Here is an 18,891-nt window from a genome sequence, read left to right on the forward strand (position 1 = left end):
GGTGACAAGAGCTAAAAAGATAGCAAGGTATACAGTATGGCAGGGAAGAAGCTATGAATACAAGTGGACTAAAAGGAAAACAAAACCACTTTCTAGCTTGCTCAGATTTCTAACAGCATCTGACAAAGAAGCTTTCCACAACATGACCAGCAAGGGACAGTTTTTACCATTTTCTGTGCCTCGGTACCGTTGGTGACTCTTGACTGAGGAGCACAAAGTGAGCTGTGGGTCAGATTCCAGCTGGAAACACAAGAAGATCATTACCCCTGCACACTCCTGAGGGGAACCTCCACCCGGCAGTAAGACAGCAAGTTCCTCACCACTGCGCCCCACTTGGTTTTTGAAAGCACACAGATAACCATCAACATAATAGGCTCTGAAGTCAGGTGAAATAAATCCATTTTCTCCCCAGCTGTGTGGGCTGGCCACAAGCCGAGCTTTCAGACTGAATTCGGCCCTGGGGAGAGCACGGGGCTCTGGTGAACACACATCACTCCCCGGGGAGCAGAGCTTCCAATGCCTGCCTGCAGGGGTTTTATCTATGCCGGCACTTTTGAATGGGTGTTTGAAATACAAACACCGGCACAAACCCATCTGATTATTCCAGGCGGACAAATAACAGTTTACTGGAAACCAGTGTCTGCTTAAAACAGTTTTAGCTTTATCGTGAACTTCACTTAAAAAAAATAGTATTCAGTGCATCATTCAAAAAGCGTGGTGAAATATCATTACTTTCTCCAAAATAGAGAGCAGCTCTGAGTGACAGGGAATTATTACATCCCTCCAGACAAGAACACAAAGACAGGAGGCTTCTTTATGAAATCTCTTCTCACAGTGGCACTGGCTCATCTCCAAGCCAAGAAGTACTTTGGACCAGAAATCCCCAAAGGAAACACCAACAAGGTTCAGAGGATGGGAACTCGGGGTGGGCAGAAGTGTTATGGGGTGGGAGGTGTCTACAGCCGGTAAAGCAGAAGTTAAAGTGATGTACAGCTGGATCAAGTAATGAGGATCCCACCCAGCACCGTTTGCTACGCATTTATCCCTCCCCAGAACACTCCTGCCTCAACTTCAGCCCCACCAATTGTGTTTTATTGACCCACAGCCTTTCAGGAGGAGAAAGCCACACTTCTTAAACCTCGTGTCCCTTGGAAAGGGTCACAAAGGATGAGCCAGCTGACATAACAAAGGTGCATTTTCAAAAAAGCATTTGAAGCAGTTTCCTGAAAGTGCTTCTTAGTGTAAAACTCAGTTGTTAAGAGATAGCAAAAGATCTTTTCTTGGATTAAGAATGGATTAAACTTTCAGCAATTTATCTCTTTACACGACTGAAAAAGTAAAGAAATAAGGATAAGCAAGTGGTCTGTTTTCAAAGGAAGCACGTTCCAAGAAGAGATATTTCTCAGGTTTTTGACCAAAAATAGTCCTCATTCCAGCTTCATATTTCAAAAACCTGAATATCAATTCTAAAGGCCTAGAGGAAAACAATAGCTTTCTTATACATAAAAAAAGCTCAAAGATACATTTCAAATAGCAGTAAAGATTAATCCTATTTTGGCAAAGGGAGGTATTTTTTTTTAATATGCCACAAAATCTTTTCTTTATATTTAGCATGGAATGATGAAAGACCTATACTACTGAATAAGAGTAAGTATTTCAATTAAACTCCATTGGGATGTGTCAGAACAGTTCCAAACACATCTATATTTTAATAATGTATCAGTGAGATATCAACTATTACGTACCAATAATCCAATTAAAAATGCACTCTGAGTAAACAAACAGTCTGGCACAAATCCAAATCTCTAGACTATTTAAACAAGCTAATGGAAACATTAGGTGTCAGGCTGCACATTTTGTTTTCTAATTAAGGTAGTATTTGGCTGACATAGAACCAATTTACATGTAAAAGCCAAACCATTAAAAAGGTCACACAACTAAAACTTCGGCATTTCACACATGCAAATTGAACAACCCAGCAGAAAAGAAATCCACACAGGCAGACACGAGTGAGTTACACCGCACATGCGAGTTCAGAAAAGAGCCACAGCGACGGACACCCAGCCTGCGATTTCATCAACGTCTGATAATTGTCTACAATAAAACCTAAAAATAAAAAATGACATGACAAGGTCTAGGTTATGAATGGCAGATGAAGACTCCAGGCAGCCTTCTCTCCCCAGAAGCTGATTGCCTGTCCTCTGGACCAGACTGACCCCTGGAAACATCCACTGCTGGGATCACATCTGGGTGCCCCAGCTCAGGTGTGAGCCCTTCGGGGTCTGCAGGGACACAGCTTCCAAGAGGTGCTCCAAGGAACACCAAGGCTGGGTAGAAATCAGACCCCAGATGCTTCTGCCAGGGTGGGGAGGAGAGTTCTGGTCTGGAGCAGAGCGGGAGCAGCACCCTGGCCCCAGTCAGCCCTGCAGAGCCCCAGCCTCGGCACAGGCACCCCAACCTTCCAGCCCATGGCGATGTGCAGAACAACGGGGGCTGTGTGATGGCTGAAAAGGTACCTTACTGAGAGGGGGGAAGAGAAAGAAAAGAAAGCAGCAATTACCATGCGGCAGAACATGACAACTTTGTTAGCTGACCACTTCATCCAGCGCTGACCCCGTGGGTGAGGCCATGCTCTGGTACAGCTGCTGTGTGCAAAAACAACCCCGTGGAGCAGCACAGGCCAGGCTGAGAAACCCTCTCGCTTACAGTGATGATTATTTTAATGCAAAACTGCTAATACACCATACTCAAGGGACGAAGGTGCAAATCTTTACTGGCTAAACAGAATTATCCCTGGACACTGAAATTTAGATTTTGAAATTATCTTACTATTCATTTTCTGCTGCACATCCCTCATCATTTTTTCCACTCCGTCAGCTGCACAAGTATATCAGCTAACAAGAATCTAGACATCCCCAAATTAGTCTGTGAAAAAAGTAAGTTACTCCAGTGGAAGAAATATTGTTTATGGGAGCCATGTAGAGCAGATTAGTGCTTCAGGAAGGAAAAGGATTTTCATGCAGGCAAATCCCAAAAAGAGAAGCAAGGAGCAGCTGGAAAGCATGAACAAGCTCTCCTGGATAACCACAGCTGGGATTGTTGAAGTACATAAGAAGGAAGTACAAAATAAGAAGCCCAGCTAGAAATCTCATCTTCCCGGGGCAGCAAGGCAGAGCTGCAGCAAATCTTGCTGACAGATGGGTCATGGTCCACCTGCAGCCCCAGGAAGGAGCCCCAGCTGATGTGCAGGCACACAGGACAGCAGCACTGTGAGGAGAGGAACGCTCCTCTTTCCCACCGCTTTGCTTTCCCTTCCGTTTTAACCAGGTGGGGGTTTATTCTGCTTGGAACATCTCAGAAAATTGCCAGCGGTGCCTGTGACAGTGCACAGGGGTCAAGCCTGAAGGTGACATAATCAGGCACTGCGTGACAGATCACAACGCACAGAAAATTACCCTCATTTACACCAGCCACAGCAATACATCAAAGCTTTTAGTTCTCTGGGAAGTTGAGCAAGAACTGGTTATGACTGTCACAGAGAGGACAGATCCTGCTAGACAGAAGATAATTCCCTGCTCTCAAGGCTGAGACGTGGTGGCCATTTTCATCACAACAGGACCACTCACACGAACCGCAAACGAACAACAAAAAACCCCGCCTTATAACCCACCCAAATCTTCACATGCCACATGTACTGCAGCAACCTTAAAAATAAACATGCAAAGGGAAAGCCAGAGAAACACTGCACATTTTTTCCTCTTCCCATCCAAGATTAAAACAAAACCAATAAAAAAAAAACCCAAACAAACAAACCTCCCCCAACAACAACAAAAAAACCAAACTTGACCGAGAAACTAAAATCCGCCTAAATAACAAGTCATTTTAATTTCAAGATTTTCCAAAAGGCAGAAGGCCCCTATTACGTGCCCCATTTCTCAAAAATGCTTTTGCTTTTCCAGCCAGATCAATTCATTTACACAAGACAATTCTTTGTGCTCTTTGAACAATAGCGGCAATAGAGCAAACAGGTAAAAATAAATATTCCTTCCTTATCTCATTGCAAGAGGTAACATCATCTTTGTGTTTATACACTAATATGATATTTTTAAAATCTATTCCATCAGAAGCTGCAGAAATTATTGAACTAAATTTACTAAAGGGGACTGAAATGTACAAACAACATTAGCATTAATAGAATATAAACAATATTTACTGCAGTTTATTTAATGGCCTCTGCATTAATAGTCCTTGAAACGCTCTTTCTCTCTCTGTACACAGCATTAGGAGTGAAGTAATAGCTGTTTACAGCTCTGAAAGGCTTCTGTACTGCTTTTATTTTGGAGCAGTCAGGTTTTTCCATGGGATTTAAGGTCTCCATGGCCCACAAAGGCAGGCTATAGAGGATATCTAAGAGAAGACAAAAGCACACATTAAGCATTTGAAGATTCAGCCCATCTGAAATATTTTTCATTAGCAGAATTCAACTGTACCACAACAGAGACCAAAGGCCCCATGGTATGAGCCTCTGCCCAGAGACAGGATTAGGCTGAAAGTACTTAGAGGGTCTTGGGTAAGAACTGTGATTTTAAAGCCCTCTTTTCTGTATTCTCTCCTTGCAGGTGGATGTAAAACCCGTCTGAAATCTTCCAATTAGTGAGATGAAAATTTATTCAAAATAATGAAACTCAAAGTAAAAAAAAACTCAAACAAAAAAACACCATAACTACCCCCCCTGCCCCAACAAAAACCCAAAACAAAATGAAAAACCCCACCTTCCACAACTAGTAGGGTGGGGGTTTGAATTATCCATCCAAAATAGTGAGACAGCTTGGAAATCTCAATCCACGGATCTGATGTGACAAGCACAAGATAATGTTGAACTCACTTCTGCTTTGATCAGGGACTATCAAAGGGGCTCTGGAGAGTTAAGCTTGTAAGCCCCATCGAAATTTAATAGATGGGAGATTTTAAATGTCTTTGACTCCATCATAGCACTAACTTTCACCTTTTTTTTCTTGGCTGTCAGAAGACTTGAGCAATTTCTTTCTAGCGCTTGAAAAAACAAAGGCAAGTGACATCTAAACATAGTCAACATGTGCCAGCATTCAATCTCTCAATAACGACTTAATAAACCCATCATAACTAAAGCCAGGTGAGTAATTTAATGCTAATTATTTCCAATTAACTGCTTCTTTTAAAAACAAAAGCAAAGTGAAATTTTAATGTTTCTTGATCAACTATGAATACTTCTAATTTGTAACTCACGGAGCAATAATTCTGATTGTCACTGGTGTTTATATAATATTGACTTTATATAAATTTATATATATTATATAATATATAAATTTATATAATATTATATAATAATTTTAAACCAAAATCCTATACAACTCCCAACTACATGAATTACAGACCCTCCGTTCCACTGTAAGCTTTGATAAAATCTCAACTTTAGAAAATTTCAAATAATACATTCCAATAGGAAAAAAATTTAAAAAAAAGAAACAGAAGCACAAGAGCTGCAGAGGAGGAAAATTTTTTCTGATTCCTCTTTTTAAGTACATTGTTATCTTTTCATCAAATCCCACATATACAGAGGCTTTTGTCTTTGAAAAAATAAGCGCTTCATTGGTGAGGAAAATAATTATCCCTTAAACTTCATCAATATTTTTTGGTTTTTAAATCTGTCTTAATGCTTGTTCTTATAACAGTTTGAGGCTAAGCCAAAAAGAAACCAAAATCTGAAGTCCCAGCCAGCGAAGTGAAGCCACTGCCAGTCCCGAGTGCCTTGTGTTGGACCTGTTCCTGCCAAAGGCTCCGGCGTACCCTGCCAGGCACTGCTGACTCGGAGCAGAACCAAGCCCCGTTCCCCACCCTCAGCCAAACCAAACCAAGCCCCCAAGGTGCCAGTCCAGGAGAGGTGTCATTCCCAGCTGCTGGCACTGTGAAGGCAAAGGCTCCCCCCACGGGAAGGGAAAGCCAGGCTCACTGCTGGCCAGGATCCTCTGCTCCATCACAGCCGCACCTCCCAGCCCCTGCTCACACGTTAGTGACAGCATTCCCCAGTTCCCCTCCTCCCCTCTCTCCTGCAGGACCCCTGCAAGTATTCCCTAAAAAGCAGAAAAGGGTTTTCCTTTAACAGTCCACACAGGTAAAGCGATTACGTGACAGAGTAATTAAACTGACAGTCCATTTTAACACTCTCCATTTTGCGCGCTTCCGCTCTGCGCTGTCTGAGTTCTTAATAAAAGGTTTTCATGGCACTTAATACTGTGGAACTAAGCAGCTTTATAACAAAGGTCTGGGACTTGCCCAACCGTTTAATATCCAGGCTGGCACTTTAGGATGCTTCTTTTGCAACCTCGCAGCTTCCCATGGCAAAGCCCCTATGGCCTGGTGGAAGTTTTGCTCTGGGGCCAAGCAAGCTGTTTACCTGTCCCACAGTCTGGTACTGGCTCTCCCAAGTTGTGAGATCTTTCTCCTACCCTGCCTTCCACCACCACTTTCTGGATGTGATATTCCAGCCCTTGGGTGTGTACCTCAATGTCCAGATCTCACCAGGCAGGGCGCAGGGTGACATTTGGACATTGAGGTAAACATCCATCTCCTGTGCTCCTACAGAATGTGCCCAGATGCTCCCTCCAATCCAAACCCCTCTTTCTGTCCTCAGGCAGGTGGTCTCTCACTGAAACCCTGGAAGTTGTTCAGGTATTGTCTCTCAGTAAGTGAAGTTATTGACTGCACCAGCCTTCAGAGCAGCCCAGGGATGATCAGCAGCTGCATTGAGCTGTCAGGAACCAAAAATGACGTGTCTGTGGATTAATGGCCCGGCCTGTCAGGATGGCATGTATTTGCTGTGTGCAGAAGATGAAACATCTACTTTCCAAAAAGCAGGATTTGCTTTACAATAGACCTCTGCATCGCCCAGAGCAGCGATATTTTTCTGTCACTGAATGTCAACAAGCTACAGTCTGGAGTAAAATATGGTTTACTAAGCCACTGACTTGATGGAGCTTCATATTCCTCCGTGGCAGATGTTACAAATATGCAGACAGACAGTCCTTATTGATCCAAATGGTTTGCAGAAACTCCATTTGAAAGCATATGTTTCGCTGCTTGACATTTTGACACGAATGACAAGACAAAGCTAGGAATGCAAATGCACAAGAAGGAACTGCTCTTGTGTTGTAAAAGCACATTCCCCCTGTCAAAGAGTTGGTAAATGTTGCACAACTAATCACAGCCCAGAAAGACTGTGAGCTGACCTACAGACACAGAACAGGAGGGGAAATCTGACAGCACGGACTTAAGACAGCCCGAGGATCTGCACAGCCCAATACAACCACTACTTGTTCTCTCCCTGTGCCAGGACCAGTCTGACAGCAGCTTCCACCATGTAGAATCACGTGAATTTCAGGAAACCTTTATGTGAACAACGGCAGCAGCATCCAGCAACTCAAGCTCTCCCCAGTCCATAGGCCAGGGTGCATTCACACTCCAAATACAGCATTGTCTCCATTTCACTTCCAAGCCTCACCAACCCTTGTTGGTGGGCCTGCACCCTCAGTGCACCTCCCTGGAGCCCCCAGCTCCTCCTCCTGCTCTCCAGGGTTGTCTCAATTCCCTTTCCCCAGCAGTTCGCCATCCCAGTGCTCCCACAGCAGCAGGCAGCAGCTCCTTGGGAAACTGCCTTTAAATACCACCTCACTCCACTGTGAGGAGAGCTGGGGGCTCTGCTGCCACGTTAGCAGCTGCTAGACTGGAAGCTGAAAGCTTTCGTGACTGAAGTACCCTCCCAAAAAATTCCCACCATCATCCAAGCTGGCTTTAGAATCAAGCCAAACATTGCAATGTATTTTCCTGGCCAGGTCTTAAATGGCAGCCAAAATGCAGGAACAACTAAATTCCACCAGCCTGTAAATGCTCTACCTGCCCACACCCAGCACTTGTCAGGAGTTTCTCCTGTCCTGTTATCTGCCCAGCACAAGAGAACAGAGCCAACCCTGCCCAGCAGCACCCTCCTGCACACCCCAGAGCACGCACGGACACATGGCTCACCCCAGCAGGACACCCCCGTCCCTTCCTCCGGGGGCAGTGACCGAGCCCACTGGAATCCCCAGCACTGCCCCAAGATGGAAAGGGTCTGTAACCTGTAACTAGAGCCTCTAGAGGAGCCTGAACACACAAACACCTCGGGGTCTGCTTAGATCCACTCGCAATTACGCATTTCAGCACTTCGGTGGGCCGGCATGTTTTGCTTCTGGTAAGTATTTAATTTGACAGAACTGCTTCAATATAAATCATATAAAAACACATTAAACAAAAGTCAATTTCTTTTCTGCTGATATACAGAAAAAGCTATATAAATCTGGGATCGCTCTTCTTCACAGTTGTCATGGTGTATAGACTTGCAGTCCAGTGCAGACCCCGGTGCAGCAGAGCACTCAAGATTTAAGGTCAGCTTAAAGCAGCCGAGTAGTCCCAGGGAGTCAAAGGAGCTCACTCACCTGCTTAAAGTTAGGCACATATTTAATTTTAAATGTGCATTTTTAACTCCACCGTCAATCCCCTTTGTTCTTCTAGCTGCAATTCTCACCTGAAGTGTAGGGCTCTGTTGTAGTCTACTTAACCATTTCGGAAACAATTCCACCAGGAAATTAAACACACATTTTAAACAATTAAAAGAATTTTAGAAAAATACTGAAATGTAGAAAAATTTCCAGGATGCTTCCTTTGATGAGTGAGTGACTTTTTAGAATCAGAGTCTAAAAGCAGACAGATAATTACCTACAGCAGTAGCTAATAAACCCTCAGGTTCCATCTCCCCTCCCATACAGTTTCTATTACGGCACTGTAACAAAACAGTTAAAAATTTAAACAAAATTCTTTCTCACGAAAGCAACTTAGGGGCACGATGAGCTGTGTTGTGGAGTTTTCACCTAGAAATGTTTCAGATGGTATCTACACTACAATCACATGTAGCATATTATTCAGAAATCAAATTCTGCCCCAGCCACTCACCCAAGCATTTGAAACTTTGGCAGGATGGGCAGAGATTTTGTGGTGGTTTTTTTTGTTGTTCTTGTCATTGGGTTTTTTTGTTTGTTTGTTTCGGGGTTTTTTGGTTTGTTTGTTTTTTAATTTTTTGTTCTAGGTTTTTGTGTTTTTTTTGCTGTATGTATTCATGATTCTGAAGACTTCTCCTCCTCCTTTTGTGACATAGAAGCCAAATAGACCTCCTCAAAACTACCGAGCTTTATAACTGCAACAACAGAACTAGGTACTGAAAGGTAAGACGTCTTTCAAAGAAACTATTAAAAGAATCAATTTAAAAAGACAAAGCAACTCTCTCATAGTTGTGCTCTACTACAACACAAGGTGAAGTTTCTACCAGGATTAACGGATTCCAAAAAAAAAGCTATCAATCTCAGTAGGGATGAAAAGAAAATAACCTAGGTAGTACACCTGAAAATATACAGTTTAAAAATAAATAAATAAATAAATAAATATAAAAGCCCTACTAAGGCTGACAGCACACTTGGGAGAAAACAAAACTCAGTAAAAAGCTAAAGCATTATGCATTACTTGCTTTTCCTATTGGTTACCTTGCAAGCTTGGAGAACCCACATTTCTGTTCTTTTTCCCTCCAACGCCAGAAAAAGCAGCACCCATCTCCAGGAATCCAGAGACACGTGCAGCTCAAAGCACAAAACCCAAACTCTTCCCCACAGCCGGAGAAGTGAGGGCTGTATGGGGAGCTGATTGAGGCTGATTGAGGCTGATTTGTCCCAGCTGCAGACCTAAACAGCCCTTGGGAGCATCTCCCAGCAAACAGCCCACAGCTGCTTTGGGTGAAATCACTGATTAAAGCTGATTCTCTCCAGCTGAGCAACAATCAAGCCAAAAAACAGGCACCACCAAACAAATAATTTCAAGGCTTAAATAATATAACAACTGTTTTCTGGTAGAACAAATGCTGTTTTTATTTGTTTCCTAAAAATTAAGAAAAATAATAATTAGCTGAGGCAACTGCTCGTATGATGGAATTGAGGCTTCTCATACAAGTAATACAGCTTTACTAAACATGAGTTGTAACCATCCTTTTCTCCCTCCCCCCTTCACCACGTTTTTACCTTTAATTTTGCCTTTCTTCAGAGTTTTCTTCTGACTTTCTCCTTGCCTTTCCCAGGATGATGCCAAAGGATGTGGTTTCTCTGAGAAATTTTCAACTGGGTCCCCCAAATGTTTTGTGTTTAGATTTATGTCACTCTTTAGCTGCTCACGATGTAAGTTCAAATCAGTAAAACAAAATAAAAGAAAATAATAAGGTCCGAACATCGTGGTTGCTGTACCACACCACTAACGTGACTTCCTCTGAGTGCTCCACTTGTCACCAACCCAACAGCTTTAAACCTATCTCAGGAGAGAGCTATTCCAAAATTTAAACAGATTTTAGGAAGAATTTTCTTTCTTTAGGCAATCCCAGCATAAAGTTTAAACCATAATCCATGTTACGTGCCCAGAATTTAAATCAAGTTCCTCTTTCAGGTTAATTTTTGAGACATTTTCCTTTTCAGAGCTACCTGAATACCAGTTTATGGAAAGCTCTTGAGCCCAGTTTAAGAGCTAAACGTTCACCTGCTGAAACTCAGTCTGCTTGGCCCATTCCCTGGAGGGAAGCGGATTTACACAGGTGAGAACCCAGACTGAAGTGGTTTATTCTATCAGCAGACTAAGAAAAAGTGAGTTGTTTTGCTGAGACTTCACCTACAATGCAGCAATGGTTATCAAAGCAAGGCAGGTACTGGGAACTTCACTTTGCAAGACAAGTATTGCACACATGTAGTTGTAACTCAGCATAAAAGCATTCTATCAACTTTCAAGTCTGAAATTAAAAGCACAATTACTTGTTTTCTTTTCCATTGCAATAGGAAAACATGACATACTAAGAAATAAGAGCAATGCATTCTTCAGATTGAAAGCAGATTGCCCATGGATTGCAAGCAAATAGAAGTAACCGAGTCACATTTTTCTAAGAAAATAATTCCTAAACTAATGGGTTGATAGAACAAGACACGCTAGAAGTGCTGTGCCACAGATGTCACTTTTGTGAAAGCTCATCATCAAAAGAGCACAATAAAAGGAAGGTACATTTCATGTACAATCACCTTTGCCATGTAAACATTCCAGAGGAGTTGCAATATTGGGGATCATACATTATTCCCTTCTTTAAATACACTTGGGGAAGTTCCAGCTGAAAAAACAGAGCACAGTTTGGTCTTCAAAGTTTTTGAAAACTTCTGCAGTTTTTCTATTTCAACTTGCCTGGTATTAAAGGTGAAGGGTCAAATCTGCAGGTGGTGTAAATAAGCACAGCTCTGTGAGAGCTTTCACCTTATGCTCATTTACATCACATGGAGATTATATTTCTCACTTCTTCTGTGAGTAATTCCACATATATATATATATGCATGTGTGGTGAATACATATTATATAGAAAGTGAATGCTTTGATCTGTCAAAAGGAAGATACAAATATAAAACAGGAGACAGGATATGAAAATCATACATTCTGCATTTACTTTGAAAACTGAAGGTTATGGGGAAAGAAACATTGTTCAAGGAGAACCTGGTGATTTGTTTAAATGATCTAAAACCAAACCTCTGGCACATGAAGGATTTAACAGCTTCCTGTCAGGGCTGACAGGCTCAAGCTATGACTTGGTAACTTTTCTATAAACAAATAATTACTAGGCATGAGAGATCCATTGCAAATTCCTAGTTCTGCAGCGTAGACCCTGGTGCAGCAAAGCACTCAAAACTTAAGGTTAACTTAAAGCAGCTGAGTAGTCCCTGGGAGTTTGGTCAGCTCACTCACCTGCTTAAAATTAGGCACATATTTAATTTGAGACGTGGGTTTTAACTCCACCATCAATCAGCAATGCACTTCACCTGTGCACAAAGCAGGTGCTCCCTATAGGGCTCATACATGCTTAAATACTTTTCTGAGAGGGCTGCGTGGCTGGATTCTTTAAGATCCTGCTCGTCTTAGATGTAATCCTGCAAAGCATTCAAACAGGCGAGTCCTATTCTGTGCACGAGAACTGAGGAGCTCTAACATTGCTTATTAGTTAAACCACACTTCCAAAGTTTACCGCACATAGCAAGAGCAAGCCAGGAGGAGAACACTGATGATGAAGAATGCTAAGGTTAATCCCCGAAATATATTGTATTCACAATTTATTCTGCAAACGCAGGTCAGTTACAATTACAGTGTTTTAGTCTATAATATGAAAAAGATCTAATGTGAAAGCAAAGACACCTCAGTAAGAGAGGGTTTCAAGCCCCTGCTCTGCGCTTTGCTGCAGCAAGTCAGCAGCGTGTTTAGTGAGTAACAGCACAGCAGCAGCTCAGAAAACCTCCAGGTCTGTGTGCCACAACAGATTGCACCCTCGTAGCCACTCAAGCACCTCCCTGCGCCTCTTCTGCAGCACGTGCCTCTGCTGCTGCTGCTAAAATCTTAAACTGGTCATGAAACAAGAGATTTTTCCAATGCAAATCCTTGCACTCATTCTCCAAAGCATCTTTACTGATTCCTGTGTGCACACAGTCTTTTAGTGCAGCTGTTTCTGCCATAACTAATTAGTGTATTTATTGGAAGTTTTGGGGTTTTTTTTCTTGTGGCCATAGGTTAAGACAACAACAACAAAAAATACAACTAAAGAAGAAAAAAATCCAATGCTTTTGTGGGCCAAACCTCTAAATAGCACAGATCTAGTCAGCTTGATTATTAATTTTTAATTCATGTGAAGCAAATAGTGCAATTTGTGCCAAGCTATAAAACTGCACCATCTTCATGAGGAACCACCTTGACAACAGAAACAAATTAATCCCTCCGAGAGTCCTACTTCTCTAAGCCCACCACCAATATTCCTCACTTAAAAAGTAGTAGGCTGAGTGTACTCTTCCATGAGGCTGGTTTTATGTCACAGTTTGACTTTTCCTCCCTATTGCTTCAAGTAGAAATGCAAAAATGTGGGGACTTTAATCACCCCATAAATATACGTGTTGTGTAATAATGCAGATCAAATTAGGAGCAGAGAATGGAATGTTTATTTACCCAAAAACCTGACCCAGATTGCCTGCTGACTCTCCTGCTATGTGAATGCATGTTTTACCCCCGCTCAAACAGAATTTTTCACACTAATGTACACAGAGATTTTGCTGCACCAGGATCTACAGCCTTTCCAAATAGCAGTGTTCTAATAATGCAAAATTACAACCTAGTATGAGGGATACATTTGAGAAGACACTAAATTATGCCAATTTTGAAAGAGAGTGATGGTCCATGAGGAGTAGGAACGGGGATATGGATCCATTATGTTTGGCATTCAAACTTCTCTTTGGGAAGGAAACAATGTGTTAGATTTTGGTTGGGTTTTTTCTTGTCATATGACATTGCACTGGTAATATTTGCACGACAAGACGTTAAATAAGCTATATATGTTGCTCTATCTTTGTCCTCTGTGTTTCACAGACAAAAAAAAAGGTTAATACAGCCATTTCTACCACAATTATAGACGTGGCCATTAAAAAGTTCCTCTTTACAAAATCAATGGGAAAAAAAGCAGAGCTGTGCTTACAGTCTTGTCATTCAGGGATATGACTTCAACAGGGACCATTGCAGCCATTATGCAACAAATTCAGTGAAATCTTGAAGAGCTGGCACCAGAGGGCACAGCCACTGCAGTGCCATTATCTCCTGCCTTTACAGTTCCTCCTTGCCTCACTCCATTGGTTCCTCCCCATTTTCAGCCATGTATACAAGAAACAAAAAAAAGCTGAGCAGTTTTTCTTAAAAGCTTTCCCCTTAACCTAAAACCTGTTGTTCATCAAAGCATTTATATATATAATATATACGTCATAATATATATAATATATATTATATATATATATGTATAACAAAACACAGAAAGTTAAATAAAAAGAGCCACACAGCACAGCAGACATGTAAAAACAATCCAATAATCCTGTGCTTAAATTTAGAAACTGTGTGGAAGTTCAAATCCTTGTTAGAAGGAAAATGTTTTCTTTTTATTGTTTGTTGGATTTGAGTTATAATTCACCTTTAAAGCACTTTTTACTGCTATGCTAATACCAGCTGCTAAGTTCTCTGAGTGAACTGTCATCTTGGCTATAAAACAGGGTTCTGGGGAAAGGAGAAATCTGAGCATGGTGAATTTTTCTAGCAAGAAACAGATAATTTTTTTTCTCTTAATAAAACCATAGCTGTAAGGGAACAAGTGTTGAAATCCATGGGAAAAAAAAAAAAAAAAAAAAAAAAAGGAAAGTATGGCCCTCAGTCCCAGTAACAGGTCTTCTTTGGCACTTGAGAACAACCACAAGTAGTTTGCCTTTTTATTCATATAGAACAAAATTTACAAAGTCATTCATACATTTTTGTTTGTTTTTTACTTACTTCGAAAATTGGGAATATTCAAAATACACTTTTACCCCACTTCATTCTTTCACTATTTACAAGTATATACAAGAAAAACTTAAGAGTTTGTTTTCTTTTTCTTTCTTTTTTTCTTTTTTTTTTTTTTTTTGTTTCTTTTAAATTTTGTATTAAAAATCTCTGCTGGTTGTTCGTACTGTTTGTTTCCGTCATATGGATGTTCCGTGCGACGGCTCCATCGCTTCTGGAATGACTCCCCCCGGCACGGACTGGAATGACATTGGGATCGGGGTTTTCACGGGGCTCTGCCGGAATAGTCCTCCGTTGGGTGACCTGTGTTTGCACTGTATGGAGGGCATGGTGGCTGAGCTGCTCAGGGGCAGCGGCAGGTTGCTGCCCGAGGCAGCTGTGAGTGTCCTGCTGGCACCATGAGCTGTCTGTTCTGGTAAAAAGGTGGTGACAGAAAGTTGCGTGTTCTGGTACTCGCGCACCGGCTCCAGGGTCTGAGCTGGCTGCATGCCACCGATCTCCAGCGCCGAGATCTCGATGGACGCTGGAGAGATCTGCTTGTGGGCTATGTCTTCATCAATTAAACTGTTCATGCGTCTGTGGACCTGCTCCAGATTCACTTCTTTGTCCTAGTGAGGAAGAAACCAGAACAATCAGTCCAAACACAATCTCCAAGCCCATCCGGCCCCCCTTCCTTTCCTCTGCGTGATCAGAGTTGCTGATCGCTCATTACAGCCCTTGGATTTCAACTGTGCCTGCGCAAAACCTCAAGGTCCGGCGACATCTCCAGAGGAAAAACCTGCCGAAGAAAATGCTGAAGAAAACACCAGCTCAATCTCAGCCTGCTGGAGCTCCTGATGTTGTCAATCCCATCCTCCTGGGAGGGAATGTGCTCCTGATGGCTGTGCTTCAGCTAACAGGGGCTGGCATCAGGGACCAGCACATCCCCCACACCCTTGGCTCACCTTGCACAAGCTGAGAAAAAAGCTTATAGCATGCCAAGAAATGACCTGGGACCCCAAATTCCAGTGGGCAGCCCAGCCCCTTGTGAGCACATGACAGCTCACCACTACCTCATCTATCTGCAGAGCATTTTCTGAAGAACACATCAGTAAAAAATCCTGACTTCATGTGTCAAAATCTACTGGCCAGGGGCTGTGGTGGTGATGAATTCTTGCCTTCCCACCAGGAAGCCCTGGGTCACCTGCATGGCACAGGATATAAATCTAGTGGAACTGCACTGAGAGAGGCCTGCTCTGGGAGCCCTGGGGAGGGGACCACGCATTTGTGTTTGGAGCAGTTGCAGGACTGACCATAAGCTGTCGCCTTGACACGTCATCTGGAAAAAGGCTGTCTGTGGTTAGAGCTCAGGGAAACGGTCTTTACAAAATGCATCACCATCTTCTGAGAATGCGTTTCCTAAGGTTCCCAGAGCGGTCTCTTCAACTGACTGTCAGAGCCACTCACTCGACACATTTTAGCCTCCATGAGAAAATACAACAAAAGGAGTTGTCTTTAAATCCTGAAGCAGCAGACCTACAGTGGGCTGTTTATCACCTCAGCACAGCATTCAAGATGCTCAAATTGGGAAGCAACAAAACTGGCAGGGTGAAGTCAACCACCTGGGATGCTGTCTGACTGAATTTTAACAGCTAGCATTGTATTGCCAATAAAAAGGTATTACATTATATAATTTCTCTACATTTCATAAAGCACAGCTGTGACTGCAGCTCTAATTATTTGATGCAAGGGTGACACACAGCAGAACAGCGAAGCAGAACAGCCCAACAACCCTGGAACCAGAGAAATTCCCTGGTCCAACAGAAACCTGTAATTATGCTACTCAGACAGCAAGACTCCAATCTAGGGAGCAGGACTACCCAAAACTTTTGTGTTCCAGTAATTCCTGACTGCCCGAGGTCAACCTGTGCTTAAATGTTGATTTAACCCAACACCGGCATCCTTACTGGTTCATACCGAGATCTAGGCTCAGGGAATTAAGTACAAGCTGTCACTGCCACTCACTCCTCTCAATCTTTCATCCCTGGTGTTCAGGTGCAGCACAGAGAATTACAATCTCATTCCAGTGGTATCCTCTGCTATGCAACTTTGCTTTCCCCTGTAAATTGACAAGCCAACTCCAAAGTCCTTGATTCCAGTCAATGTCAACTACAGATTCAATTCCACCCTTGTGATTTAACACTCCTCCTACATTACTCCAGAACTGTTGAATCTGCTGATCCCTGCATGGGTTTGGAAATGAATTAGTGTTACATGATGTACAGTCCTCACCTGTGACCTTAGCTTAGGCTAAATCCATATGGATTTCACCTGGAACACAATTGCTCCACAATTACAGGGCTGAGCTGCATGTTGCAAATTCTTTGCTCATCAGTGGAAAAGGAATTCCTATTTAATTTATGTCATAAATTCACCAAAATCCCAATAAAGCTCCCAGAAACCTGGGGAATATAATCTTCCTCACCAAAGAAAACAAATAACTTTTTAAAAATCCTGCTTTTTCAGCCAAATAATCTGCTCAGATAATTTTGAGTTAGAGAAAAATCAATGGATAATAAAAAATAAACTTTTTTGACATAAAGGGATCACACAACACTTTATCAGATAACCCCTGCAGCTGTATCAAGTCCCCCCTGACAGCAAACACACCTCACCTGTCAGGCCCTTCATTCAATACATTAGAAAAGGCACTAAGCTGATGATAACTCAGAGGCTCCTTCCTAAATTCTGTAGGTAGGAAACTTAAGGATTTATGGTACAGTGGCCAGATGAGTACATGGATTTAATTAATAATTTCCTCAGTTCTTTTTTCTTGAAGTAAAATTGTAGACTTGGGGCAAACATGAGAAAAGTTCTTACATTATTCCCTGATGGGAGTAACGAGAGCTCAAAATCTCTGGGTGAGCTCCCTTGGAACAGGTGTCCAACCACACACTGCTGCATGTTTCTCACCTTTTTGCCAAGAAAAGCTTGCTGCAAAGTTGCTGCAACCTTCAGCTAGCACCACGCATGACGTTATTGTGTCTAAGGAGCTAACTCCCATTACGCAATGCCTCTTTAGGCAGCCTGTACTATTTCTTTTCTATACAATGCTGCTAGCTGGGATGTGGACTCCTAGCTGGCATTCTGGGTATCTGGGACTCATATTCTTGCCAAGTCTCCACTATGAAGTAAGAAAACAAAAGAGAACTCGGGTTAGAACGGAGCAAATATTAGAGCAAATATTCCTGAATGAGGCTTTGGCAAAATGCTCATTATTCATCTACATTTTTCTGAGCTTCTGCCAAATACTAATGCCTTCTTCAGATCCTTTCAAGTGAAAATATACATCAAGGTTTTATTTATATTTTAATGTTTTTGATTGCAAGTACATCCTAAGTGTATTCGTCCTGCCTTGCTACTGGAACAAGTAAAATATGACTTGGATAAAGCCAAGCCACAGGGAAAGGTAAGGTTTTAATAATTGCAACAAGCAGTCATTAATTGTTTGCAGAGCAAAAATAAATTTGTGAATGAAGCAGGACCTTCATTTGGAGCATCTGGGCACAGGAGGTCATAAAATTCAAAGCATGAATTAATCCTGGTTACATATTTAGCCGAGCCCTTCTAAGGTGTAAATATGAAGAGCCACAGCTGGGATGCTCTTAATACACATCTCCAGGTCCAGACCATAGGGATTATTAAGGATCACATCCTTTGGAATGTTCCCCTCTCCTGGCCTAAGAGCCCTTTTCCTCTGCCATGCACAGTCCACCCTGGGACAGCATTCCTCAGGAACTGGTGGATTTGCAGTTGCTAGTGTTCCACAATACAGACTCGAGCTTCACTGTGCTAAAATTTTCACTCTCAATAAAGATTAAAACCAGTTCCTGCACACAGACATCACATTCCATCTACACCAGGACACTTTATGGAGCACATAGAGAAGTAAATGCTTGGGATCTCTTGAAGAGGTAGGGTTGATGATTTCATTTGCCTACATCTCTTCCTTCAGCATTAAGGACAACTTGCTGGCCTTATTAAGATCAGACAAAACTTTTTAAAGGCTTTCAACAGAACATGAATTTATATTATTCCTTCTTTCTATTGTCAAAATAAAATGTTTGCAAAGGTTATGGAAAACAACTTGTCTCTGAGGAATTATAAAACCACCTTTTTAAAGGTTCTTCCTCTTTTTTTTTGTCTTATTAGACAAAGAGCAGCTAAATAACTAAATGTCAAGGTTTGTATGAGACTATCTTAATGGTGATTGAATGATTATTCAAATACTTTTTTAAAAAACCCTAAGATAAAATTCAGAAACCCTTGAAAAGATTAGTTTATCATTGCACACCATAAAACTGCTTTGAATCCCAAGATTTCCAGAAGCAGAGGTTTTGGGATACCTTTATGTGACACGTCAAC

General features: G+C 42.0%; 1 protein-coding gene across 6 annotated transcripts in view; it reads right to left on the reverse strand.

The window, feature by feature from the left end:
• Window positions 1–14,470: 14,470 nt before the first annotated feature.
• GRID1 (glutamate ionotropic receptor delta type subunit 1) overlaps window positions 14,471–18,891 on the reverse strand; it is a 539,944-nt gene continuing 535,523 nt past the window's right edge. For all 6 annotated transcript variants that reach the window (XM_040071277.2, XM_040071278.2, XM_040071276.2 and 3 more), the window contains one exon: window positions 14,471–15,095. In XM_040071277.2, the coding sequence (XP_039927211.1) occupies window positions 14,667–15,095 (429 nt within the window). In that variant the 3' untranslated portion in view covers window positions 14,471–14,666. The remainder of the gene's footprint in view (window positions 15,096–18,891) is intronic.

Source organism: Hirundo rustica, chromosome 8, assembly GCF_015227805.2.
Source record: "Hirundo rustica isolate bHirRus1 chromosome 8, bHirRus1.pri.v3, whole genome shotgun sequence".
Taxonomy (NCBI): Eukaryota; Metazoa; Chordata; class Aves; order Passeriformes; family Hirundinidae; genus Hirundo; species Hirundo rustica.